The 27,365-nt window shown below is 40.1% G+C and overlaps 1 protein-coding gene and 1 pseudogene across 1 annotated transcript in view; both read right to left on the bottom strand.

Moving 5' to 3' along the window:
• Window positions 1-259: 259 nt before the first annotated feature.
• Window positions 260-27,365, bottom strand: part of RIMKLA (ribosomal modification protein rimK like family member A) — a 36,119-nt gene continuing 9,013 nt past the window's right edge. Inside the window, exons 2-5 of the mRNA XM_007526105.2 lie at window positions 17,931-18,161; window positions 16,106-16,192; window positions 9,730-9,933; window positions 260-4,045 (exon numbers count right to left, since the gene is read on the bottom strand). Of these exons, the coding sequence (XP_007526167.1) occupies window positions 3,555-4,045; window positions 9,730-9,933; window positions 16,106-16,192; window positions 17,931-18,161 (1,013 nt within the window). The 3' untranslated portion in view covers window positions 260-3,554. The remainder of the gene's footprint in view (window positions 4,046-9,729; window positions 9,934-16,105; window positions 16,193-17,930; window positions 18,162-27,365) is intronic.
• LOC103116251 (mitochondrial import inner membrane translocase subunit TIM16-like) lies at window positions 11,601-12,382 on the bottom strand (annotated as a pseudogene).

Below are 27,365 nucleotides of genomic sequence, written 5' to 3' on the forward strand. Positions count from 1 at the left end.
ATCCCCTAGAATTCCAATTAATTTTTTTCTACTAGAAATGTAAAAATCTTTTGCTAGATCTTCCTCCTCTTCCTCTTTCTTCTTCACCTCACCCTCTAGTGTCATGAGATTCTCTTAGCTGGGAGCAATAAGCCTACAACTGTCACACAGATAACATGATTTAGTTCAACTGCTTACCACATCCTGAAGACCCAAAGTTTCAAATCTGCATTCTGACAACCCCAGCCCCCACAATAGTCAGATAGACAGCATGAAGACATTTTCCCAATTGCAGAACCATATATATTCCAAGTGAATGAGTTACTGACATTCACATTTTGACCAGCTTCAAGATGGTATTACCAGGGAGACAGTATACAGATACCACAATTTGTTACATAGGAAGACTATTAGTATACTAGTGACAAGAGTTCCAGGCTATATACGATATATCCAGAAGTCTGTTTGAATAAAGTAAAAAGCCTTACTCCTTTCTAGTCACAAGTCATCTGAGAAGTTGCATCCTTTTTCAGGGTTCCCATCAGTGTTTAGTGTGAGAATGCCAAGAATTCATGGTCCCTTTTTTAACTCCTTTACGGGAAGAGTATTAAAAATGTTATAAAACCAGGTATATATGAAGTTCTTCTGCCACCTCCCATATAATATAATTAAATCTCATTAATCCATTTCAACATCTCCCCTAATCTGAAGGAGAGAGAAAAAAAAAAGGGCACAGAAGCCTTCTGACTAAACGAGGTCAATTAGCTGCTTATGGAGAGAACCAGAGCCAGGACTCTGTTCCACTTCCCATGTTCCTTACAGTAGGCCTTAGAGGCAGGTGTGACAAGTGTCACTTAGCCACCTGGCTGAGGCTCACAGGGCTTTACAGCCAGTAAGGGAAATCCTAAAGCTGGGTATGATACAGCTTTATCACTAGTCTCTCTGCTTCTAGGCAGGGCTAGGTTCCAAGTGATGATACCAATGACAACAGATATTACTAGCAGCTGGAAAATGGGTCCCCACTGGCAAATATGGAAGCACTCTAGCTAATCTGCTCAAGATGGGTCTAGCTAACATCCTTTCAGATAAAGTGGGAAGACTGAGCTTACATTAAACAATGAGAGCAAGTAAATGCAGCTTCCAGAATGTCAGCACGACTCAGATGTTTATATAAAAAGCATCTGGTCAATTCCAGTGAGAACAGACCCAGAACTATCCCTCTAAACCCACCCTGAGTGGTAAAGGTAAGGTACATGTCTTACCATATAGAAAGGTGAAGTATTATGATTTTCCAACTGTACGAGACAATATTAAAGTTACAATTTAGCAGCATGCACCCTATGCTGGATTGCATTTAAACTACAACTGTGTAGTGTAACAACATTTCCATTGCATGGCACCAAACATTGTTGAATTGTACAACTGTTACATGGTGAGATCTGGTTTTAGCCACAGTATTTTAAAAGCCAATTTCTATTTAACTGTGTCGTGAAAAAAAGTACTTGTTTGACTTCGTACATGTGTGTTACATTAACAGCAGAAATAAACATAGGAATTTAAACACCCAAATGGGTGTTGTTACCTTTAAAGTAGTTACCCTAAGAAGATGTATGTTTAGTTTTGTGACACTACCCTGACTACAAACATTTTTAAACTCTATCTGGAAAATGTCCACTTGTAAGCTTCTTCCATGTGGATAAATCTTTGCTCTTTTAAAGGCTGATTGTTTTTTTTGAGGAATGATTTAAAAAAAAAACAGATAGCATTAGAAAATAAGTCTAACAACAACAAAGTATGATGAACCTTAGGACTACCTCTGGGGAGGAGTGGTATGAAAAACAAGATCTGGGAGTCGGGCGGTAGTGCAATGGGTTAAGCGCAGGTGGCGCAAAGTGCAAGGTCCTGCGTAAGTATCCAGGTTTGAGCCCCTGGCTACCCACCTGTAGGGGAATCCCTTCACAGGTGGTAAACCAAGTCTGCAGGTATCTGTCTTTCTCTCCCCCTCTCTGTCTTCCCCTGCTCTCTCCATTTCTCTCTTCCTATCCAACAGCGAAGACATCAATAACAACAACAATAACTACAACAACAAAAAACAAGCGCAGCAAAAGGGAAAATAAATAAATATAAAAAACAAACAAAAACAAGATATATGATACTGTGAGACTTCTTTCTCTGCAAGGCTTTAAAGATAACTCCAAAGAGGAATTGTAAGTGTAGTTGGCACATGCAACATCACAGTTCAAAAGTATCATTTCCCAAGGAAATTACTCCAATTATGCTAACTCTTGAGTGCATATGCTTTAGTATATTTGATTTAAAAAATTATCTTGCTCATTTTCAGTTATTCTTCATATAAGCAGAAATGGAGCATCCCATTTCCATTATTTTCCCCAAAGGAAGGATCATCATTTAATGCTCAAAGAATTAAAATGAAAAGCACTTGGTGTTACATTTCACTACTCCCTTCCCAAAGTGCAATGAACAATTCTTGATTCTTGAGTCTCCCTCTGTTTGGAAAAGCAGGCAGAGACAGATCTATGGAATCTGGGTTTAAGATCTGAATATCAAAGGGGACTAAAGTGTGTTTTGTATGGCTCTGTCTATCCAATAGGCCCACAACAGTAATTCACACCAGAAAACCTCCTACAGCTATCCAGTACATGAAACTTCAGTAGAGAGAGGAAATCTTCCAGTAGTGTTCTATAAGAAAACAAAAATCAACAACAACAAAACCTTGTTGACTTCTGAGTGACCAATGAACAGAGTCTATTGAAAAGCTAGTCCATGGTGTTTAAGAAATAAATTGTGTGACCACTAGCTCACTGAAGTGCATTTCCAGTTGAGATCAAAGGCAGCAAAGGTGCAAGAGGCTGCTGAGGCTGGCCTTTCTTGAAGCAGGGTCTATAAACTCAGAGCAGCAAATCAATTTGTAGAAAGTCCCAGTAATAAAGCAGGATATTTGCCAACCAGTAAAGTCAAAGATCATTCAATCTCACTTTCTACAAAGTGCTTCACTGTGAATGTTAATGAGGAAGTTCCCTAAACACCATATCCTGAGTGTAAAAGAAATATTGGTCATAGTGGTGATTGATGAAGATAGAGACTGAACCTTTGAGAGTGTCTGGACTGTCTATTCTTCAAGCATTAGACACGCCCAATTAATGAAGAGCACATATCTGCAGTCACATTCCACTTCTGCACATGCCTCCATCCAATAGCTGCTTTTGAGTATAGTGTTTCCAGAAGCCCTTCTGAGTTAATAGGCTCTATTGCTGAGATCCAGAAGCAGCAAGAGTCAAAGCCTCAGAGTAAGCCATAACATTCACATGCTTACAGCTGACATTGATCACAAATGGATCAGCTGGGATGTTGCTCTTGGTGGTTTTTTATAGTAGTTTTTGTAAAAACCACAAGGCTAGGCCATTTGCTTAAATCACTGTTAGAAAGAATGCTGAGTACCCAGATGGGATTTCTAGTCTCTGTGCAAATTAAATTACATTAGTCCAGATTTTATTTACTCAAAACTACCAGTGAAGCAGTTGGATTTGGTTTAAATGGTGCCCCAAAGCAGGGATTCATTTAAGTTTTAATTCTGAAGCAATTCTGCTGTTAATGTTGTAGCTGGGTTCAGGCACCATAGGGCCTGGGGTCCCAACTGTGCTTGCTGAAGAATCCCGGATCTCTCCCAGTTCAGTCTCACTCTCACTTGAGGTAGACCCGCCGTTGATGGTGTAGGCACTCTCTGCAACTCCCTGAGCTGATGCACAACCATCTGGCTCTTTCTTCTCCCTAGGACTAGACAGTACTGGGAGGATGGCCATCTTGCCAGTCTGCCTGTTTGGTAGCAAGGACATAGTGTAGTCAGCAATGATTCCACCCACATCTAAGTTGCACGCTTGGTCAAAGGCCAGGAAACCCACATTGGCATTTGCCTCGCACACCACAAAGGAACCATCATCCATGATGAGGAGATCAATGCCACAGAAGTCCATGCCCAGGATGTTGGATACTTGAATAGCCAACTGCTTGCCTTGTTCTGTCAATGGGCACATGACACCCACACCACCTATGGGGAAAGCACAGTGACATCAGACACTGGGTAACAAGTCAAGTAAACCTGCAGGGAAGGGATGGGAAGAAGTGCATTTTTTTTTTTAAATCTCTAGGGCTGTGTACCTACCTAATTTTACCACTCTGGGATGTTTCAAATGGAATAAAAGATGGAAGCAGACAGAGACAGAGCTCAGAGAGAGGGAGAGACAGCACAGCACCAAAGCTGCTCTCAGTGCTATATCACTCTCATATGGTATGTTATATGGTGGGCTCAAACTGGGGTGGTAAGCATGACAAGGTAGACTCCCTACCAGATGAGCTATCTCACCAGCCCCATCATTTTGTCCTTTTTAGTCACCTGACAGAACTCATAACTAAAAGTCACAAGAGAATATAATCTATATATATAATCTAATATATCTATATTTTTCCATGATGGGCTATTCAAAATTATAAGTTTGTCCTTGTATAGCATAATGGGTGTTGATCTGTAAGAAAAGACATGACATTTTTCTATGCAAAAGTGTGTTGTGACTTTTTTGACAACCCTATACATTACTTATTGGTCTGAGAGTACAAGTCTTAAATCTTTCAGAGAGACTAGCTGAGGTTTTAGTTTTTTAGTAAGGGCAACCAGATGTTCTATCCTTGGTCATAATTTTTTTCTCCCTTCTTAAAAAATGTTAATTTCTTTCTAATTATGAAAAGCAAACATTCTCAAGGTAGGAAGTCAAGGAAAGAAAGTATTTATCATTAATGTTACCCTTGAGAATCAACCAGTGATAACATGGTTGGTATTGTTCTTTCTGACCTAGTTTTTCTTTCTTCTTTTCTTTATTATTATTACCATTATTTATATATTGGATAGACAGCCAAAATTGAGAGGAATTGAGAGAGAGAAAGGGAGAGAAACAGAGAGACATTTGCAGCTCTGTTTTCACCATTCATGAACCTTTCCCCCTGCAGGTGGAGACCGGGGGCTCCAACTCAGGTCCTTGCACACTGTAACAAGAAGGCTTAATCAGGTGTGTCACTGCCTGGTGCCCCTGGCTTGTTTTTCTGGAATGATTTCTGTATAGTTAAAGTCAGTCATATTGTAATATCTTTAATCCTTAGTATTTCTCATGAGACCATAGACTCTAAAAGCTTTATTTATTTATTTTTATTGCCATGAGGGTTATTTCTGGGGCTCAGTGCCAGCATCATGAATCCACAGCTCCTGGCAGCCATTTTCCTTCTTTATTTCTTCCTTCCTTCCTTCTTTCCTTTCTTTCTTTTTACATTTATTTTCCCTTTTGTTGCCTTCTTTATTGTTGTTGTAGTTATAATTGTTGTTGTTATTGATGTTGTCGTTGTTAGATAAGACAGAGAGAAATGGAGAGAGGAGGGGAAGACAGAGAGGGGGTGAGAAAGATAGACACCTGCTTCACCACCTGTAAAGCAACTCCCCTGCAGGCGGGGAGCCGGGGGATCAAACTGGGATCCTTACGCTGATCCTGGCACTTTGTGCCATGTGTGCTTAACCCTCTGTGCTACCACCCAACTCCCTTCTTTCCTTTCATTTTCCTTTCTTTCTTTCATTTTCTTTTCTTTCTTTCATTTTCTTTTCTTTCTTTCTTTTTTTTTTTTTTTGCTATTTTATTTGATAGGACAGAGAGAAATTGGAGGTGGGAGGGGAAAATAGAGAGGGAGAGAGAAAGACACCTGCAGACCTTTTTTACCTTTTGTGAAGCGTTCCTGCAGATGGGCAGTAGGGGCTCAAACCAGGATCCTTACACATAGCAGTAAGTGTGCTTAACTGCATGTGCCTCTACCCAGTCCCCTAAAAGCATTATTATAAATGATTGTAAAATATGCTCCTCCCCCTCTATTGTGAAATACTTAGATTTTAATTTCTTATTTCTTCACAATGCATAGTTACAAGGTGCTTATTACTATATAGCCCGCATTATGATTTCCAGTATTTTATTTATTTATTATTATTGACTAGAGAAAATTGAGAGGAGAAGGGGAGATAGAAAGGGAGGGAGAGAGACAGAAACACCTGCAGCCCTGCATCATCACTCATGAAGCTTTTCCCCTGCAAGTGGGAACTGGATCTGAATCTGGGTCCTTGCGCACTGTAATGGGAGTGCTTTACCAGGTACGCCACTGCCTGCTCCCTCCCCCCCCCATTTCCAGTCTTTTCAATAATTCTGCCATCAACATCTTATGTGTAGAGGGTTTGCTTTCCATTATAAAGACAATTTCCTTTATGTGAGATAATTGGGTGAGAGGACAGAAACATTTTTTAAAAAATATTTATTTATTTATTCCCTTGTGTTGCCCTTGTTTTTATTGTAGTTATTGATGTTGTCATTGTTGGATAGGACAGAGAGAAATGGAGAGAGGAGGGGAAGACAGAGAGAGGGAGAGAAAGATAGACACCTGCAGACCTGCTTCACTACTTGTGAAGCGACTCCCCTGCAGGTGTGGAGTCAGGGTTCAAACTGGGATCCTAATGCTGGTCCTCACGCTTTGCACCACATGTGCTTAACCCACTGCGCTACTGCCAGACTCCCAGGATAGAAACATTTTAAAACTCTAGAAATTACAGTGTGGGGAAGGGGGACAGCACAAAACTTTAGTGGTGTGCATGATGTAAAACTATACCCCTGTAATCTTATAATCTTATAAACCATTATTCAGTGATTAATAAAACTAATAATTAAAAAATGTCTATATTGTGCTCCCAAAGAGTGTCTTGATTTTCAGCCTTTTAGGAGTAATGAAAATGCCCCCATCCCAGCATATTTGTTTTGTTCTGTGGAAGATTGTTTGTCTGGGTTTCAGGTCTGTGTCTGTAGTTTGTTCCATATTGTGCTATAGCTTTCCTGTTTTTGTGAGAGGAAGTAAAAACGGATTCTCCCTATTTGGTCATCTTTCTGCCCTCTCAATATATATATATATATATATATATATATATATATATATATATATATATATATATATATATATATTTATTTATTTCCAGAGTACTGCTCAACTCTGGCTTATGGTAGTGCTTGGGAATGAATCTGGGACTTTGGAGCCTCAGGTATGACAGTCTCTTTTAATGATCATTTTGCTATCTACCCTCACCCTCAAATATATATTATTCTACTTATATTCTCAATAATTGTCCAATAGATATGCATTCTTTTTCTAATTTTGTCTGTGATTATTACTAGTTTTCAAAAGCACACACCACTTTTTAAGTAATATGAGAGAAAGAGGAATCAGAGAAGAGTTCCACCTTTTTTAAATGATATTCTTTTTTTAATTTTTTTTTATTTAAGAAAGGAGACATTAACAAAACCATAGAATAAGAGGGGTACAATTCCGCACAATTCCCATAACCCGATCTCCACATCCCACCCCCTCCCCTGATAGCCTTCCCACTCTCTATCTCTCTGGGAGTATGGATCCAGGGTCATTGTGGGTTGCAGAGGGTGGAAGGTCTGGCTTCTGTAATTGCTTCCCCGCTTCTTCTTCTTCTTCTAGCGTTTGCCCTTCTTCCGTAGCCAGTCAACAGCGTCAGGTTGAGCCTGATGTAAAGTTTCGAGACCTCCTTTGAATCTGGAGAGGTGGCAGTCGTTGACTATGTGGGTCATAGTCTGTCTGTAGCTGCAGGGGCAGTTCGGGTCGTCTCTGGCTCCCCAGCGATGGAACATAGCGGCGCACCGGCCATGGCCTGTTCGATAGCGATTGAGGAGGGCCCAATCATAACGTGCTAGGTCAAAGTCGGGTTGACACTTGCAGGGGTCTGTGATGAGGTGTTTGTTCTTTACCTCAGCTTACTACCAGCTCTGTTTCCAAGAGTCTGGAACAGAGAAGTTCAGTGTAGGCGTAGGGGACCAGATTGGGTGACGAGACGTCAAGCGTTGGACAGGGTGGGCGAAGATATCCGCGTATATTGGCAGATCCGGTCGAGCGTAGACGTGGGAAATGAACTTAGATGATGCGGCATCCTGACGAATATCTGGTGGGGCGATATTGCTAAGAACTGGCAGCCATGGAACTGGGGTGGAACGGATGGTTCCAGAAATTATCCTCATGGAGGAATATAATTTGGAATCGACCAAGTGGACATGGGGGCTACGGAACCATACTGGGGCACAGTATTCTGCAGTGGAATAGCATAATGCCAGAGATGATGATCGTAGTGTGGAAGCGCTCGCGCCCCATGAGGAGCTGGCCAGTCTTGCAATGATGTTATTCCTCGCGCCCACCTTTGCTGCAGTTTTTATGAGATGTTCGTGAAATGACAGAGTGCGATCGAGAGTAACGCCAAGATAGACTGGCTGGGCTTCATGCCGTATTCTCGTATCGCCAAGCTGCACATTAAGCTCACGCGAGGCCGAGGCATGGTATAGATGGAAAACAGATGATACCGTTTTTGCAGTGCTAGGGATTAGTCGCCATTTTTTACAGTAATCAGATATCAGAGGCATGTCTTTCGTGAGTGTTTCCTCAAGGATGTTGAACTTTGATGCCTGAGTTGCACAGCAGATGTCATCGGCGTAGATGAACTTCCCCGCTGAACATGGTAATCTATATTTGTTTTTGTCTTTTTTTGTTCCTATGTAGGGATCAAACTTAGTGTTTAATACCTACAAAGTATGTGCTCTACCACTAAGCCACCTCCTTGGCCCCAACATACTTCATATATTTATTTTACTATTTACTAACATATTGACTTGCTTTCCAGGTATTTTTTTCTATTTCATTTCTTCATAGTAATGCAATGTGAAATCTATACTCAAGACAAATTTTGACTATATAATCCACTGTGATTTTTTTTTTTTTTTTGCCTCCAGGGTTATCACTAGGGCTCAGTGCCTGTACTACAAATCTACTGTTCCTGGTGGCCACTTTTTCCATTTTGTTGTTATTATTGTTGTTATTTTTCTTGGATAGGACAGAGAGAAATCGAGAGAAGAGGAGAAGACAGAGGGAGAGAAAGACAGACACCTGCAGACGTGCATCCCCTTCTGTGAAGTGACCTCCCTGCAGGTGGGGAGCCGGGGGCTCGAACCAGGATTCTTCACATCATGTGCACTTAACCTGGTGCACCACTGCCAGGCCCCTAACTGAAATTTTTTATTATAATACAAAAGAATATACCCTACTTCCTACCATTGCCTTAACTTATATCCTTATTATTTTTAAACTATTGTAACTGCTTCCACACTCATCTCCAACATCCCATTTTATGCTTTCAAACCTTCTTCTACTTTCTTATTAAATCTGACTGCCAAGTCCTAAATCGTACAGGAATTCTGACACCTCAGTGTCCTGATACCTTTGCTTAACCTCTGTTACAGTATTCATAACCATCTGTCCTCCTTCTGACTGTCTGCTGCTAAAGGAAAGGGCTTATTTCTATTTTTTTAAAGATTTATTTTGAGAAGCAAAAAAGAACCAGAGCATTTCTCTGGCACATGTGATGCTAGGAACTGTATCCAGGGTCTCATGTATGGATGTTTTGGACTTGACTTGTTGAATTACTTTCCTGGCATCTTGTTACTAATTACTACCTGTGGCTCTAATGCCCAGAAGAGAATCTAACAAGATAGGAGAGAGTACTACACATGTACTGAAAGGATTCAGACTGCCTAATGAAAAACCCTGGTGGCAACCCATGACCAACAAGCCAACTGAGAGTTTTTACCATACCTAGAGAGCAGTTGCTTTGCATCCGTCCATCTGTGGAACAGCGAAGCATAGAGCCAATCACCTGGCCCCCAACTACCACCACTCGGATATCTTTTCCGTGTGACTCCTTCACATACTTCTGGAACAGGTAGGGCACATCATGGCGAATTAAATGGCATATGTCTGAAAGGTGGTTTTTATCTCTTGCAAGAAAAACAGCTTTCCCTAAAACAAACAAACAAACAATGATAGTTGAAAGAGGCCTCTGAAAACCTGAAAGAGGTGGCATGTCCTATCTTCTCTTCATCCTACACAATCAATTCTTTCTGAACTTGCTGTACTCTGGCCCCTTCTATTTTTCTAATTTCCTGCTTTTACAAAATGACCACGGAACCCTATTTTCTCTTGATTTTATGCAAGTTTTAGTAACATTGACCCTTCCCCTCCATCACTATTTTATTTTCAAGAACTAAATCATGCAAAAAAGGTTCAAAACAAAATCCTATGAATGTATTCAATCCATCTCCATAAGCACTTTAGCATCTCTTATCATCCAAATGATGCTGATTGGGTAGATTCCACATCTAATTCATGTTGCTAAAACCTTCCAAGCCTCATATTGGGCTATATGTATCAAACAGGTGTTAATCAATATTTATAGAAATAATTACTCAGAAATACTTAATAGGAATTCCAAATCAGGATGGATGAAAACACTAAGTCACAGGTACATATGCGCCCCCACCCCCGCCGTCCATAGCTGCTTTATTCACAATTGCCAAGGAGTGAATGCACCTAAATACCCATCAACAGAAGACAACGAAGAAGTTATGGGACATATGTTCCATGGAATATTACTCTGCAATTTAAAAAGACAATATTGTATCCTTTGGGACAAAATGTATGGTACTGCAGGTAATTATGCTTAGTGAAATAAGTAAGAAAGTGAAAGACAACTACCAGAGGGTTTCACTCATATATGTAACATAGGGAATTGAAACACATAGATTAAAAAAGGTGGGGGGGGGCTGGGTGATGCCACACCTGGTTGAATGCACATGCTACAATGAACAGTCCCCACCTGCAGGGGAAAAGCTTCATAAGTGCTGAAGCAGGTCGGCAGATGTCTCTCTTCCTATCTCCTCCTCCCCTCTTGATCTATGGCTGTCTTTATCAAATAAAGATAAAAAAATTAATATTTTAAAAAAAGATTTGCTTAAAAATACAGTTAGGACTTTGTGAGAATTGTAGTGGTTGCTGAGGGAGGGAGCACAGAAATTTGATAGTGATGTTGGTTTTGGGTGCAGTATAGAGTTACAGCCCTGTAATCTTATAACCTTGTTTAAATTATTTTTTCCTTCTGTTTGAGTTACCTGTGCTTTTGTAATTAACACATCTTTCCAAGTTTATATTAGCTAGCAGATCTGAATAGGGATTCCTGACATAGCATATCCAACTTGAACATTCTTGCTAACAAATATGAAAAAGAGGGTTTTCCTAAGATTTAGGTCACTTCACTACCTTCAATAGGTCTCTTCTGAAGTCTTATGGACAGCAATGCTCACTGAGATTGAAAAGTAACTTCCAAATTATGCCTTAATAATTGTTGGGCATTTGGTATAGGAAATTTGACATCTAGAAACAGATAGTTGGGATTCATGACATGAACTGTACCAGGGTTTTTCTGGACATGAGGTAGAATTTCCATTAGATGGGGCTAGATATAGGGGTGTAACTGCTGGCATAGAGACTCTAACATGGACTTAGTCTGTGGCTAAGAGAGGACAGTTTTAAAGCATGGGGGGATGATTAAAATGAATCATCTACTGTGTGCCAACCGCCTTTTTCAAATGGGGTAACAGCATTTATTAGCGAGCTATAAATTAGGGGTGGGGGTGGTAGGAGGAGCCCATATCACATTTTGGGTTCTTTTCCTCTGTCCTCCTGGGCCTGGATCCTCAGCTCCTCGTCCAGGTGCTCCTTTGCCCGGCCCACCTTTGACTGCAGGTAGAAGGAGCCACCTACTGACTTGATGTTCACCTTGAACAAGTGTTCACAGTTCTTTTGGATCTCCTCAGGTTCAGCTTGGAGACACTGAGAATCTGCTGGGCCTCCTGGAGGCTGAGGCCAGTGAGGTTGGAGGCAGGTGCAGACTGGTGTCCGGCGCAGTCCCGGGTGTCAGCTGCTGCCCGGCTGGCTACAGACTCTTCCTGCAAGGCGTGCGCAAAGGCCCTGCCCACCACCTGTGCCCCCATCAGGATGATCTGGGCCAGGTACCTGGCCATGATGGTCGCTCAGCCTCCGGGGTGCGGGCCTGACTTCCTGCCCTGTGGTACCGACTCCTCCTCCTCCTTTTAAATTTCATTTACACTTAAATTTCATTACATTAGTCCTATGAAATCCTAGGACAAAAACAAAATATTTTGGGAGTCGGGCAGCAGCGCAGCAAGTTAAGCACAGGTGGCACAAAGTGCAAGGACTGGCGTGAGGAGCGCCAGGCTCCCCACCTGCTTCACAAGTGGTGGAGCAGGTCTGTAGGTGTCTTTCTCTCCTCTTCTGTCTAACCCTCCTCTCTCCATTTCTCTGTCCTACCCAACAACAACGACATCAATAACAACAATAATAACTACAACAATAAAACAAGGGCAACAAAAGGGAATAAATAAATATTTTAAAAAAAACAAAACATTTCTGATTTGCAGATAAGGAAGATAAAAGTACACAAGATAAACAACTTCTCAAAAGCATCTGTTGCACAAATCCACTGCCCTTAGACTTTTTTTTTAAACAGAATCTAGCTTAATTGCTGTCATTTTGTTTACCCTTTATTCATTTTACCTCAAATACTATGCTATATTAGCAGCAAACAATCTGAAAATGAAATTAGAACCCAATTCCATTCATATCCAGAGGGATAAAATAGGAATAAATTTAACCAGTATCATTGGGAGGGTGCGGCCACAGAACTTTGGTAGTGGGTACAGTGTAGAACTATACCTTGTAATCTTACAATCTTGCAAACCACAATCACAAATTAAAAAATGGCTTGAAGAAAGAAAATAACTATATGACTTACACACTGAAAACTACAAATACATATACATATATATATACATATATATGTATACATATAGATATATTTAGACATCTAAATAAGTGGAAATACATCCCATATTCAGAGAATTGTGAGATTCTTAATATTATCAAAATGGCAGTGCTATTCAAATTGATAGGCAGGTTCAATGAAATACCTACTGGAAGTCCAATTTTCTATTGCGAAAATGTCAATGTTGGGGCTAGGGAAATAGCTCAGTCTGTTAAGTCCACAGGGTTTGCATGCCAGAGGCCACAGAGTTCCCACATTTATTCCCTGATACTATATTATAGCAGAATTGAGTCGAGCTCTGGTTTCTCTCAAAAAATTAAAAAATTCATACATGATTTAAAAAACTGTCAAAAGTTTCTTTTTAGCCAGACCTTCTACCTTCTGCACCCCGTAATGATCCTAGGTCCATGCTCCCGAAAGATAAAGAATAGGAAAGCTTTCAAGGGAAGGGGTGGGATATGGAACTCTGGTGGGAACTGTGTGGAATTGTACCCCTCTTATCCTATGGTCTTGTTGATATTTTTAATTTTATAAATAAATTTTCTAAAGTTTCTTTTTTTTTTTTAAATTTATGGTAGGGCAAAAAACTGAAATGTTGCTCCTAAAATTCATATAGAAATGCACAGAACCCACAAATAACCAACACCATCTTGAAAAAGAAGGACACAGTTGAGAGATTCAAACATCCAAATTAGAAATGTACTACAAAGTCACAGCATTCAGACATTGTGGTCTGAAGTAAGAATAGACATATAGAGAGATGGAATAAATTGGGAATCCTCACTCAACTGTTTTTTGACAAAAATTCCAAGAGCATTCAATAAGGAAAATAACAGCTTCCTCAACAAATGATACCAGAGAAACTAGCTGTCAACATGTAAAAGAATCAAGTTGGACTCTTATGTTATAACATTTCAAAAAACTAACTCAAAATTAATCAAAAACCCAAATGTAACAGCTACAGCTATAAAACTCTTAGAAGGAAACATAGGTATAAATATGAGTGATATTAATTAATAAAACAAGTTTGAGGGCTAGGCAGTGGTGTGAGGCTGAGTGTGCATGTTGCCATGTGCAAGGGCCTGGGCTCAAGTCCCTGGTCCCTATCTGCAGAGCAGCTTCATGAAAGTCTTTTTGCATAACCATTATGCTATTTCCCTTACCCACCTTTATATATTGTATACATCCTTGTCAGATAATATAATTTAAATATCCTTTCCCCCACATCAAAGGTTGTCTTTTTAATAGTTGGATGTACACATTTTTTATATTAAGTTCAATTTGTGTTTTTTTTTTCCTCTTTGGTCACTTGTACTTTTAATGTACTAGCTTAATATCACTTAGCTTCCAAGTTTCTGATTCAATCCCCTTCACCACTGTAACCTGGAGCAGAATAGTGCTCTGATCTCTCTCTCTGTGTCTGTCTCTCTACATATTTCTCTCATTAAAATAAAACAATAGGGGGTCTGGTGGTAGTGCAGCAGGTTAAGCGCACATGGTGTGAAGCACAAGGACAAGCTTAAAGATCCCCATTCGAGCCCCTGCTCCCCACCTGCAGGTCGCTATCTTTCTCTTTCCATCTGTCTTCCCCTCCTCTCTCGATTTCTCTCTGTCCTGTCTAGCAACAATAACATCAGTGGCAACAATAACAATAATGGTAACAAGGGCAGCAACAAGGACAACAACAAAATGGGGGAAAAATAGCCTCCAGGAACAGTAGATTCATAGTGTAGGCACTGAGCCCCAGCAATAACCCTGGAGGCAAAAATAAATAAATAAATAAATAAATAAATAAATAAATAAATAAAATATAAAGAACCAGGCACCTGGACATGCAGCCATAGCAGTCATCACCCTGCAACGCAACTGCTCTACTCTCTACACACTGGAGTGCCTCAGTGGGTATGTCTAGTTCATTTCTACTGCATGCACATCATACAAATTATCACATGTCTGTTCAAGGTATCTCTTTTCTCCAGATGCCCTGAGCATTCCACATGCCATCCTTGCATCTTCAGGATGTGCCTGATCATTTGCTGCATGGTCATTGCTTTCTGCTACATATGTCCTCATTAATAATTACTGAGTTCCTACCATGTTCTGAGCAGTGTAGCAGGTCATAGAGAAAGGAAGTTATAGGACCTGTTTCCCACCCCTGAGTAGCTCACTAGAAATAAGGGGAGAGAGTCAGGTGGTAGCGCAGTGGGTTAAGTGCACCTGGTGCAAAGCGCAAGGACCGGCATAAGAATCCCGGTTCAGCCCCCGGCTCCCCACCTGCAGGGGAGTCGCTTCACAGGCGGTGAAGCAGGTCTGCAGGTGTCTATCTTTCTCTCCTCCTCTCTGTCTTCCCCTCCTCTCTCCATTTCTCTCTGTCCTATCTAACAACAACAACATCACTAACAACAACAATAATAACTACAACAACAATAAAAAGACAAGGGCAAGAAAAGGGAAAACAAATAAATAAAATTTAAAAAAAACTTTAAAAAAAAAGAAAGAAGGGGAAACATAAATCTATAGCTGTCTTAAGTTAGCATGTACAATGTGTTAATGAGCCACAAAGGAAAGAGCAATTAATTAAATTTGCCTGAAATAGAGGGGAAGGGATCAAGAACCCTTTTAGCTGGTTAGCTTCAGCTTAATTTAGATAGTATTTTCTTTCAGGAAGTCTCCTTCAATATACTCAAAATTATATCAGGAGTGCTCCTATGTATTCCCATTCTCCCCTGCACTGTCTTATCTTGGTACCTGCTACATGGTAATAAACTAATCTTATTTACATGTTGTCCTCTGCCTTAATCAGTAAACAGAAATTTACTGGAGGGCAGAAGATAGCACTCCCAGCAAAGAAAAGAGAGCAAAGGTTTAGACAGAAGAAAATACATGATTTGGTTGTTGGAAAAGAAGCAAAGTAGTAATGGGCTATGGAGGGTTCATATAGCCAGAAAAAACGAGAGACAGTTGAGACTGTTCATCATGGTCTCTTGAAAGATTTTTCAGCAAGGCAGTGGCAAGAATAGATCAATGTCTTAGAGAAAATACTTCCCATAAAAGACTAAAGCAATGGACCAGCAATGGAGTTAGGGAAACCAATCCAAGGATCTGATGCCATAGTCCAGGGAAAAGGGTGAATGAAGGGAAGACAGAGAGCAGGGGGCAGAGGTGAGTACTACATGGCAAGCTCCTCCAGGGGGAGCTCTGTTTCTCCAAGGAGAGCCTGTCATTCCAGATGAGAAGCCCATCAGGGCAGAGCTGGAGCACTAATGGAAGCCAAGGAGGCACTGCACTCACCTCGGTGTCCTCGGGTGCTCTTCACCACCACTGGGTACCCCAGAGGCTCAGCTTCGTCAATCATTTTTGAAAAGTCTTCATGTCCACCTGTCAAGAAAAGGTGAAAAGTCAGTTGACAGTCCAAAATTATCAGCCCAGCACTGTCCTTCATCTCTGAGGAATTCTTTCCTGGGTCTGATTCAAGCAATTTGAACCCATTCAATTCAACAGACATGCATTGCACACTAATGTAAAGGGTAACAGCAGAGAATTGCTTATTTCTTCCTTTCTTTCTTTTGTGGTAAAATATACATGAAGTTTAGCATTTTAACCTTTTGTTCTTATTTCTTTTTTTTTTCCCCCCCTTTGGAGCCAGGGCCTCATGAATGTACCGTTTCACCACTTCCAGGGCAACATTTTCTTGCAGGGGCTAGGGGCTTGGAGGAAGACATCACAGCACTGGGGTTTCCCTTGATTTCATAGTGCTCCCATATGGTGCTTGGGTTCATACCTGACCCATGTACACAGTAAGGCATGTGCCCTATTCAGTAAGCTCTCTCTCTGGCTAACAATTCATTTTAGGCATTATAGTGTAGTCCTTTCTTAATTCTATATATTATCCCCAACTAATCTCAAATATTCCTGTGACTTTACTTATAATAATGAAGGGCTCCAACTCCTTTTCTCTCATCTACACCTCTCTTAGGGACTTTAGATCCATTTATCTGATGTCTACTGACTAGTTTTACTCACAGAATATAGACACTTCAAATAAAACATCCCCTATGCTGAAATCACTTCTTCCCTACAAGCCCTTCCTCTACCCATCAAGCTGTTTCTCTGCTTTCATCTTTCTAGTTTCAGTGAATATTTTGCTACATCTGGCTATCCAAAATGGAAACAAGAATCACTTTTGATTTCTCTCTATACTACTTGAATCCTATCATTCACCATGTCTTATGTCTTCTTCATAATTCCTGAAAACTGTTCACTTAACATCATTCTTACTATGGCCATTGTCTATACCATCAATGCTCACTTGGATTACTATACATATAGTCTCTACCTTGACCCTGTCCAAGTCCTTCTCTATTGTGTAGTGAAAGTGATATTCTGCACTCTGATTGGGATACTTCCTTGCTTTAAACCCATAACTTGCTGTTGGTCTCAGGATTAATCCTAATCTCCTTCTTATGCTGTTTTATGGCTCCTTATCTTTCTAGCCTTATAGTTCAATCATATCTCTCTTATCATCTACAAACTATATGAAATATCAGCAACTGAGGATGTTCTCTCTTGCCTCAAGGTCTTCCTATAGTCTGCTTACCTCTTAGACTACTGCTGCACTCCTCTGTTTTATCTGGATAATTTCAGCCTAATTTATTTTTTTTTCAGGAAGGCTCCTTCAATATACCCAAAACTACATCAAGAGTGCTCCTATGTATTCCCATACTCCCCTGCACTGTCTTATCTTGGTACTTACTACATGATATTAAACTTGTCTGTTTACATGTCATCCTCTACCTCTAAATGACTGTGAATGCCTAGAAGACATAGTTCTCTTGCTTCAATGCCCAGTGCATAATATGATGGTTGGCCCACTGTGTGCACCCAGAGACACATTTAATGACTAACAAAAAAAGAAGCAAAGACATTTCAGAGAGAGAAAATGACCATGATAAAGACTCAAGATTTTGAATCATCTAAGATGAAAAAAATCACACTGAAAACCAACACAATTATAAAAATGTTATTTCAGTTAAAAAACTAAGATTTCATGGGGGTGTGGAGATTGCAACACAGGTATGTTGAAAAGACATTCTAATTCCATTTCAAGAAGGCTCACCATAGGAGAAGGTATCAGGCATGGGGACACCATGTCCAGCCAACTCTTGGAATGTCCAGAATTTGTTGATACAGTTTAAAATGCTCTGTGGGCGGTTGACCAAGCGGCAACCCAACTTCTCCAGATGTCGCAAGACTGTAATGTCACTGTCCGACTGTACTGAGGGTGTGGGTACCCGCACAAGCACCACATCTGGGAAAGTGGTGAGTGCCTTCTGGTTTAGCTGCAGGCCTGAAATGGAAAGACAACTGTGAACTCTGTGTTTATCTCGACCAAGTACCACCAGAAAAACTGGTTCCAACAACCTCCTCAAGAATGGCACTTGGATATCCTGTAGTAAGGAGAAAACTATGGTCAACTCTATGCTACATACAATGGGCATAGCATGATATGCAGAAACACATAAATGAACAGAAAAAGAAAAAGGCAGCATGCTTAGAATAATTCAAGTTTGAAGAATCCACAGAATATGTTTTTAATACTTACTCCCTTATAATACTAATATTCTCAAAGTATAAGGACTTGATAGGTTAGACTTAGCCAAAACGGAAACAAGGTAGCTCATTTAAGGAATTCCAACTACTCTTTTATTACTTAACCTTAAAAGTCTATGTAAGCAGAATTTTTAATAATATTTATTTATTTATTCCCTTTTGTTGCCCTTGTTTTTTTATTGTTGTAGTTATTACTGTTGTTACTGATGTCATTTTTAGATTGGACAGAGAGAAATTGTGAGAGGAGGGGAAGACAGAGAGGGGGAGAGACCTGCAGACCTGCTTCACCACTTGTGAAGCGACTCCCCTGCAGGCAGGGAGCCGGGGGCTAGAACCAGGATCCTTATGCCGGTCCTTGTGCTTTGTGCCACCTGCGCTTAACCCGCTGCACTACTGCCCGATTCCCTATGTAACCAGAATATTACATAATCATATAAATTACTTTTATGAATATAAGAATGAAATTTGTCAATCTTAAGCAAAAAATGATATAAAAATATAAAAATAAATGAGAAAAGGTTAGAAAGAAATAACCCAAGATTTTAATTTTAATAATTTTGTTATAAATTATAATAATAACAATTATAGATGATTTCTTATTTTATATTTACCTGTATGTTTTCAAAATAGCTCGAAGTACATATTACCTTTACAACAGCAACAATAAAAACAAACATAAAAAAAATCAGTCTACTAAAAATCAATTTAACATTAGACAAAACTGTGGTCCAGGAGGTGGCGCAGTGGCTAAGGCACTAGACTCTCAAGCATGAGGTCCTGAGTTCAATCCCCGGTAGCACATGTACCAGAGCGATGTCTGGTTCTTTCTCTCTCTCTCTCTCTCTCTCTCTCTCTCTCTCTCTCATAACTTTCTCACGAATAAAAAATAAATATGTAAAAAACATTAGACAAAACTGGAATATATCCAAAGACAAGGATTCATGTAGAAAAGGGGCTTGTACTTATGTTCTGTTGGATGAGTTAGGAGCATGAGCTTTAAGTGAAGTCTCACAAGAAAGAAAGTGCACTTTCCTGGCTCCTTTGCAGACTTATCTGAGCTGTCGTCTATGGCCACAATATATATCTCTACCCAGAAAAATATTTGTCAGTTCACTGTAGTATCCCTAGTCCCTACTGTAAAATAGGCACTTGATGTTTGTTGAATTATACTGAAGCTATAGGGAGATAGATTTGGGTCCAACAAAAGGAATACATTTCTATCATCTCAGGATGGATTCTGTTGACACTCACAGGACACAGGAGAATGATACAGAAGCCAGGCTAGTAAGAATATTACAGAAAGGTCAGGCTCAGATAAGATCACAGCAACCTGTGTGGTTCCTTTCAACCCAGTATCCTATGGTCTGTACTACTCTAAGTAGCTATCTGGGTATCTACGGTGCACCAAGCATATGGAATGATGGAGACAGGAAATAAGAGTATGGTAATGAGAAGTAAGTCCAGAGAATTACATGCTCTGCCTTAAAGGGGTATCTAAAGAGGGGATGGGTGGTGGTATACCCAGTTAAGTACACATAGTACTGAGAGTAAGGACCCAAGTTTGAAGTCCTGCTCCCCACCTACAGCATCTGTGGAGTGGTGAATTCAAAGTGACGGTATCAAGCCTCAGTGATAAGCCTAGTGGCAGAAAAAAAAGAAAAAAGAAAAAAAAGAGTCTTGAAAGAAACCCTTTCGCTTATTTAAATTTATTAATTTTATTATATCTATTTGTTTTATTTTAATAAGAGAGAGAGAGAACCCAACCACAGCACTGATCAGCTCTGGCATATAGTGGGGCAGTGAACTGAGACTCTGAAACTTCGGTCATAAGTCTTTTTGCATAATCTTTATACTCTCTCTCTCCTAAAAAGCCTTTTAAACATAGTTTCTGAACCATCCAATATAGAATTGAAATGAAAGTAACCCTGTTTCATAAGTGATAAACTACATAATCATACAATTTCAAGAAAATAAAAGGTGCTTATGAACTTAGAATTTTTCCAATGGAGAAGGTAAAATATTGGGGGCTTAGTGGTGGTGCACTGGGTTCAGCACACATAGTACGAAGCACAAGGACCCTTTCAAGAATCCCAGTTCTAGCCCCAGGCTCCCCACCTGCAGGTTGCTTCACAAGTAACGAAACAGGTCTGCAGGTGTCTTTCTCCCTCTTTATCTCCTTCTCCTCTCTCAATTTCCCTCTATCTTATCTAATTCTAATTTTAAAAAATGTAAAAAATGGCTACCAGCCAATAGATTTGTAGTGCAGGCACCAAGCCCCAGCAATAACACTGGAGGAGAGAGAGAGAGAGAGAGGGAGAGAGAGAGGAAAATATCAATTAAAAAAAAAAAAAACCCAAAGTAAAACAAAAACAAACAACAAGAAAAGTGAGCCAAAAAAAAATTAAAGCCACAAAACTACCATATGGATCTAATCTGCACTGTTACCCTCATTCTAAAAGATGATTCACTACTTTTAAAGAAGGGACATGTATAATTGTATAATAATAATACTTATTATTATATCACAACTATTATAGCATATCCAGGGCCTTGTGCATGTGTGATTTCACTGCTGCAGGCCACTTCTTCATTGAGATAGAGACAGAAAGTGAGAGAGGAGACACTATATCACTAGAGCTTCCTCCAGCACCATAGCATCTCCCATGTGATGCTGTGTGCTGAGCCTGTGCCACATGTATGGCAAGGTGGATGCCCTACCTGATCAATTACATCTCCAACCCAAAATGAATTGGCTTTTAGTAGTTATACTGACACTGTGAACCCAAGGAACTGTAACAAAGTTCTTAGGAAATATTTATAGAGAGCTTTTAGGTTATCCTCATTTTATCATTAGAAAACATTTTCATTTATATGTATTTTTGCTTGGCCATTTATAGCCCTTGGGAAAAATACTCAGAAGGAAGTTGGGAATATAACTTCTATAGTATCCTCTAGTATCCTCAAAATTGGTGAGAAAATAAAGTACTCAAGTTGGTGACAGTGATGCGTAAATACAGAACACTCGGGGGTAAAAACAACAGCCCAAGACATGGAATGAAATACTCTATGTAAAAAATGCTCTTAAGGGAGCCGGGCAGTAGCGCAGCGGGTTAAGCGCAGGTGGCGCTAAGCGCAAGGACCGGCATGAGGATCCCGGTTAGAGCCCCCGGCTCCCGACCTGCAGGGGAGTCGCTTCACAGGTGGTGAAGCAGATCTGCAGGTGTCTGTCTTACTCTCCTCCTCTCTGTCTTCCCCTCCTCTCTCCATTTCTCTCTGTCCTATCCAACAACGACGACATCAACTACAACAACAATTAAAAAAAAAAAGACAACAAGGGCAACAAAAGGGAAGATAAATAAATAAAATTACAAAAAAAAAAAGAATTCTTAAAAAAAAATGCTCTTAAAGCTATAAAATACCATACAAAAGTAAGGTGCTGGCAGTATTACTGCATGAACATTCACTAAACAAGGAAAGACACTTTATGGAGCTTTGTACCACCTGATGAGAAAGATGGCTTTGCAACAGAAAAGTGACCTAGAGGAGTGAGAAGCAGCAGAAATGTCTGGCTTTTAAATCTCAACGTGAGACCAGAGACAAACAGTTAAACTTCTAAATGGTAATTCAGTCACTTCTTGAAATACCAACCACAAGTGGACAGAGACAGCTCAGCTTCAAGAAGCAGCCACATATACCTACGAAGTCTTACCAGGACTTCATCTTCTCCAAAAGTAAATCTTTGGGCCTGGCTCATTCCAACTGAAGCCTTTAATAAATGAAGAATGGAATGGGTTAACAAGTAGCCAAAAAGGCTCTACCAAGCACTTAGACAGGTCTGGTTGTTGACTGCGCTGGTTGTCCAGCTCCATGCTGAGAGGTTTAGGAGTACATCTGTACAACCCATTACCCTTTCTGCCCACTGACACAGTGCCAGCATTCTCTTTCCAGATTTTACTTGCCTCTTGTTCATCCCCATCCTCTGTGCCACCTAAACCGCCATTTCTAGCTGTAGTAGGTGAGAGGCTGCGACTTGCCATGGCTTCAGTGAGAGCAGCAGTTCTACACAGACAGGGGCTTGAACATCTGGGGTTTAAGGTTGCCCCCTAACAGACATATCAGTACATTGAGACCTTAAACCACTCAAGTAACCTCTTTTCTGATTCCCACCAGTATTATCACCTCAGAAAAGAACCTGACAATTTAATTCAGAATGGAGTTTAATGTGTTCTCATTCCCAAGATCTTAATATTTCTACTGCAGTCTATAGATCTCAAAGAAAATAAGAGCTGATCTAGAATTTCAGGGAAGGCAAGGTTCTGCCCGGCAGCCAGGAAATTGAGAAAAGATCTTAACACGAGATTCCTGGCCTCCAAATACTAGGGCTTGCATGTGATTAAGTACATCAGTAACTACCTTGACTTGGGAAGTAAAGTTGTAAGAAAGAAGCTCAGTTGTTTCTGGGATATTTGATATCTGTTGGACTCCTAGATTGGGCTTGATACTTACGATTCAGTCTCAAACCACCTAAATAACACTCTGTCCTCAAACAGGTCAACAAGATAGTTTTGTTTGTTTATTTTTGCTCCAGAGCTGGGGAGATAGCACAGTGGTTTATGTAACAGACTTTCATACCCGAGGCTCTGAAGTCTCAGGTTCATTCTCTGGCCCCACCATAAACCAGAGCTAAACAGTGATCTAGCTGAAAGGGGGGAGGGGGAACATAAGCGCCAAACTAGTTAATACAATAACCATTAGCCAACCTAGTTAAATCAACTTTTGAAATAACTTCTGTCTTAATTCAGAAAATAATCTGCTTTCATGGATACTTGTGTTCTGATTTAATTTTGAATTTTATTTGTATCTGGAAATATTTTAATGTATTAAGACAAGGCAGACAAATGGAGCAACTTTTCCCCAAGAATTATGTGTTTTTTAAATCATTTTTTTTTTTACTTTATGGTGGGATTAATGGTTTACAGTCAACAGTAAAATACAACAGTTTGTACATGTGTAACATTTCTCAGTTTTCCATATACCAGTTCAACGCCCTTTAGGTCCTCCTCTGCCATCATGTTTCAGGACCTGAATCCACACACTACCCAAGTCTTACTTTGTTGTAATACACCAAAATTAAGACTGTTTTTCTCTACCTGTATATCAGGCTAATTAAGTTCTACAAAACTAGTCTTTTGCTTTTGTACATGCAACAGCAAAGAAATGTTCTCTACACTACAGAGAAATTATTTTAAAAACAAATCATTATTGGAAAGTTGAACTCTAAAAATTAAAAACCACTCTCATCATTCATACCAATAGAGGGAAGTAAAAAACATAGATAATAAAAGGTACAACCAGTCAGATGAGAATTCGGCTAAATTTAAACTGAATATCTGTGGTGTTTCATACTCTGCTACATATATTATCTTCTTTAAATTAACGGTGCCTGAAATACCATATGATGTCTATGCCATATGGTACAAATATGGCATGGAAGTGATAGGTAGGATAAATGTCAGCAAAAGTCTTTGCTTTACACAGAACTAATGCATAACAGGTCATCACCTTTCTAATCTGTCCACCAGTGGCATTCATTTACCCATGCATGCATATGTAACTTGGCTTGCTAAAAAAGAAGCTTCAAAACTAACATGGATTTTAGTAGACCTGAACAAACCTTCATGTACAAAGAGTGCAGTAGTAATAGGCAGGACACTACAACAGGAGATAGGATTCACATAAGGTAGCTCTCACAATCATTGTATTTTTGTTTAATTTTAACCAATGATTTAATAATGATTAATAAGACTGTAAGATAATAAGGGTATCATTACATTCAGTTCCCACCACCAGAGTTTTGCGTCCCATAACATCCATTGGAAACTTCCCTATTCTTTATCCCTCTTGAAGTATGGACCAAAAAATTCTTTTTTGTTGTTGGTTTTTAAAAAATATTTATTTCCCTTGTTGTTTTATTGTTGTAGTTATTGATGTTGTCGTTGTTGGATAGGACAAAGAGAAATGGAGAGAGGAGCGGAAGACAGAGAGGGGGAAAGACAGACACTTGCAGACCTGCTTCACTGCTTGTGAAGCGACTCCCCTACAGGTGGGGAGCCGGGGGCTTGAACCAGGATGCATTAGCTGGTTCTTGTGTTTTGTGCCACCCGTACTTAACCCGCTGCGCTACCACTCAACTCCCCCAAAAATTCTTTATGGGGTGCTGAAGGTGAAAGGTCTGGCTTCTTTAATTGCTTCTCTGTTGTACATGGACGTTGGCAGGTCAGTCCATTGTATTTTGGAGAGACCATGTAATATGGTCAGTTAGTGAAGTTCTCAAAGTTATCAGAAAGGAGCCACCAATATAAATAAAGCAAATGGAGAACCCATTAAATATGTTACATTATACTCTTGTGCTATGAAGATGTGTCATCTGAAACATGATCTGGCTCATTTTGGTCACCCTTCAGGTTTTCCCTCTTTGGTTTTTTTGTTTGTTTGTTTTGTTTTTCTCTTTTCCTCCTATTCCCAGCATTTTCTCCTAAGCTATTTTTATTCTTTTTTTTTTGCCTCCAGTATTGTTTTGGGGGCTCAGTGCCTGCACCATGAATCTACTGCTCTTGGAGGCCACCTTTCCCCACTTTTGTTGCCCTTGTTGTGGTAGCCTTGTTGTGGTTATTATTGTTAATGTCGTTTGTTGTTAGATAGGACAGAGAGAAATGGAGAGAGGAGGGGAAGACAGAGAGGGGGAGAGACAGACAGACACCTGCAGACCTGCTTCACCGCTTGTGAAGGGACTCCCCTGCAGGTGGGGAGCCGAACCAGGGTCCTTACGCTGGTCCTTGCGCTTTGCGCCACGTGAACTTAACCCACTGCGCTACCGCTCGACCCCCGCTATTTTTATTCTTAAAGAGTAGATGCTATTGCTACTTCCCCTTCCGTTTTAAAGTTCTTTGTTATAATGTCCAAAGAAATTTTACCTCCATCTCATTAAAACCCAGTTATGTGACATTTTCTTTTTCTACCAACAGCTACTTTGCAGTCAAACTTCATTGAACTGTTAGGATGAATAAGATGCTCTATTATGTAGAATTACAAAGAAAGACCGGGTGTTCTCTGCTTACCAGGAACTTAAGTCTCCTCATGGCGAAAGATGCAACTTGCACATTTATGCATTTTTTTTCACATTTATTTTCTCATGTTTTCATTCTCAAGTAGTGATTTACCACCTGCTTTTGGCCAAGTTTAGTATCAGTTTGGGTTATCCCAGAAGTACAGAAAGATTACAAATTAATTAAGTGTAAGAAATTTATTAGAGGGAATTGGGCGGTAGTGCAGCAGGTTAAGCGCACGTGGTGCAAAGCGTAAGGACGGGTGTAAGGATACCGGTTCAAGCCGCTGACTCCCCACCTGCAGGGGAGTCGCTTTACAAGTGGTGAAGCAGGTCTACAAGTGTGTATCTTTCTCTCCCCCTCTCTCTCTTCTCCTCCTCTCTCCATTTCTCTCTGTCCTATCCAACAACAACAACATCAATGAGTACAGCAATAAAACAATAAGGGCAACAAAAGGGAATAAATAAATAAAAGGTATAATTAAAAAATAAATAAAAATTTTAAAAAGAAATTTATTAGAGTGACAATTTCTTTTACTTATTTATTTTTTATTTTTTAATATTTATTTATTTATTTACAAAAGGAGACATTAAAAAAACCATAGGATAGGAGGAATACAACTCCACACAATTCCCACCACCAGATCTCTATATCCCATCCCCTCCCCTGATAGCTTTCCCATTCTCTATCCCTCTGGGAGTATGGACCCAAGGTCATTGTGGGTTGCAGAAGGTGGAAGGTCTGGCTTCTGTAACTGCTACCCCACTGAACATGGGTGTTGACTGGTCGATCCATACTCCCAGTCTGCCTCTCTCTTTCCCTAGATAGCAACCTAACCAATGCAATGAGTGCCACCTCAGCATGCTTCACTTCAGACTGTGTCCAGAGACTTCAGATGTGGAATGACAACCCTTCAGGTCATTACTCGGGTGAGACCTTTCCTTTCATAGTATTCTCTAATTCCATTCCAGGTGGCTCACTTCCTAACAAAGTCCCAAAACCTAGATATAGACCAGGCCCCCTGAGATAGAGCATATGTTCACACATATCCATAAACTAGGGCAAAATATATACCTGAAAGCAGAAGTACACAATAGTCTGCAGTGAGTACCTCCCAACACTTCATCTGCACTATTCCAGCATTCAGGTCCATAATGGTTCAACAATTTGTTTGGCTTTGTATGTTAACTCTCTTTTTAGCCACCAGGTCCCAGATGCCAGCATGATGCTGGCCAGACTTTCCTGGACAGATGACCCCACCAATGTGTCCTGGAGCTCCACTTCCCTAGAGTGGCAATTTCAAAAGACAATAGAAGAGTAGAGAAGGGAATATGGGTGGGAGGAAGGTATGCTGTGAGTGAGTGACTAGCTCAGTCAACTGTGGCTTAACTCCAATACAAAGGCTCTTAAAAGTTTTTTTTTTTTTTAAATGGTTGAATAGACACACCTCTTATTCCACCCAAGCCTGGAAAGAAGGCTGATTAGTTAAATTCTTTTAAAAAATATTTATTTATTTATATGGGCAGTTGCAAAAATGAGAGAAAAATGAAAGCATCACTTTGGCATACACAGTACTGAGGATGCAGCACTAAGGACCTTACACATGAATGTCCTGTGCTCTATCCACTGAGCCTCTTCCCCAGTCACATTATAATTTTTATACACTGTCTCAGTCTTTGGTTGAGGTGTGTTACAGAATTCTTCCAATGCCCAGATCTCTCAGCTTCTTTACCTCTTTTTTTAACCAGAGTCCCAACTCAGCAACTATTCCTGATTATTCTATATTTTATGCAATCACCATAATTTTAAAATGGAACCCCCTACCTCCAGAAATA

This window comes from Erinaceus europaeus, chromosome 13, assembly GCF_950295315.1.
Source record: "Erinaceus europaeus chromosome 13, mEriEur2.1, whole genome shotgun sequence".
NCBI classification, from domain to species: domain Eukaryota; kingdom Metazoa; phylum Chordata; class Mammalia; order Eulipotyphla; family Erinaceidae; genus Erinaceus; species Erinaceus europaeus.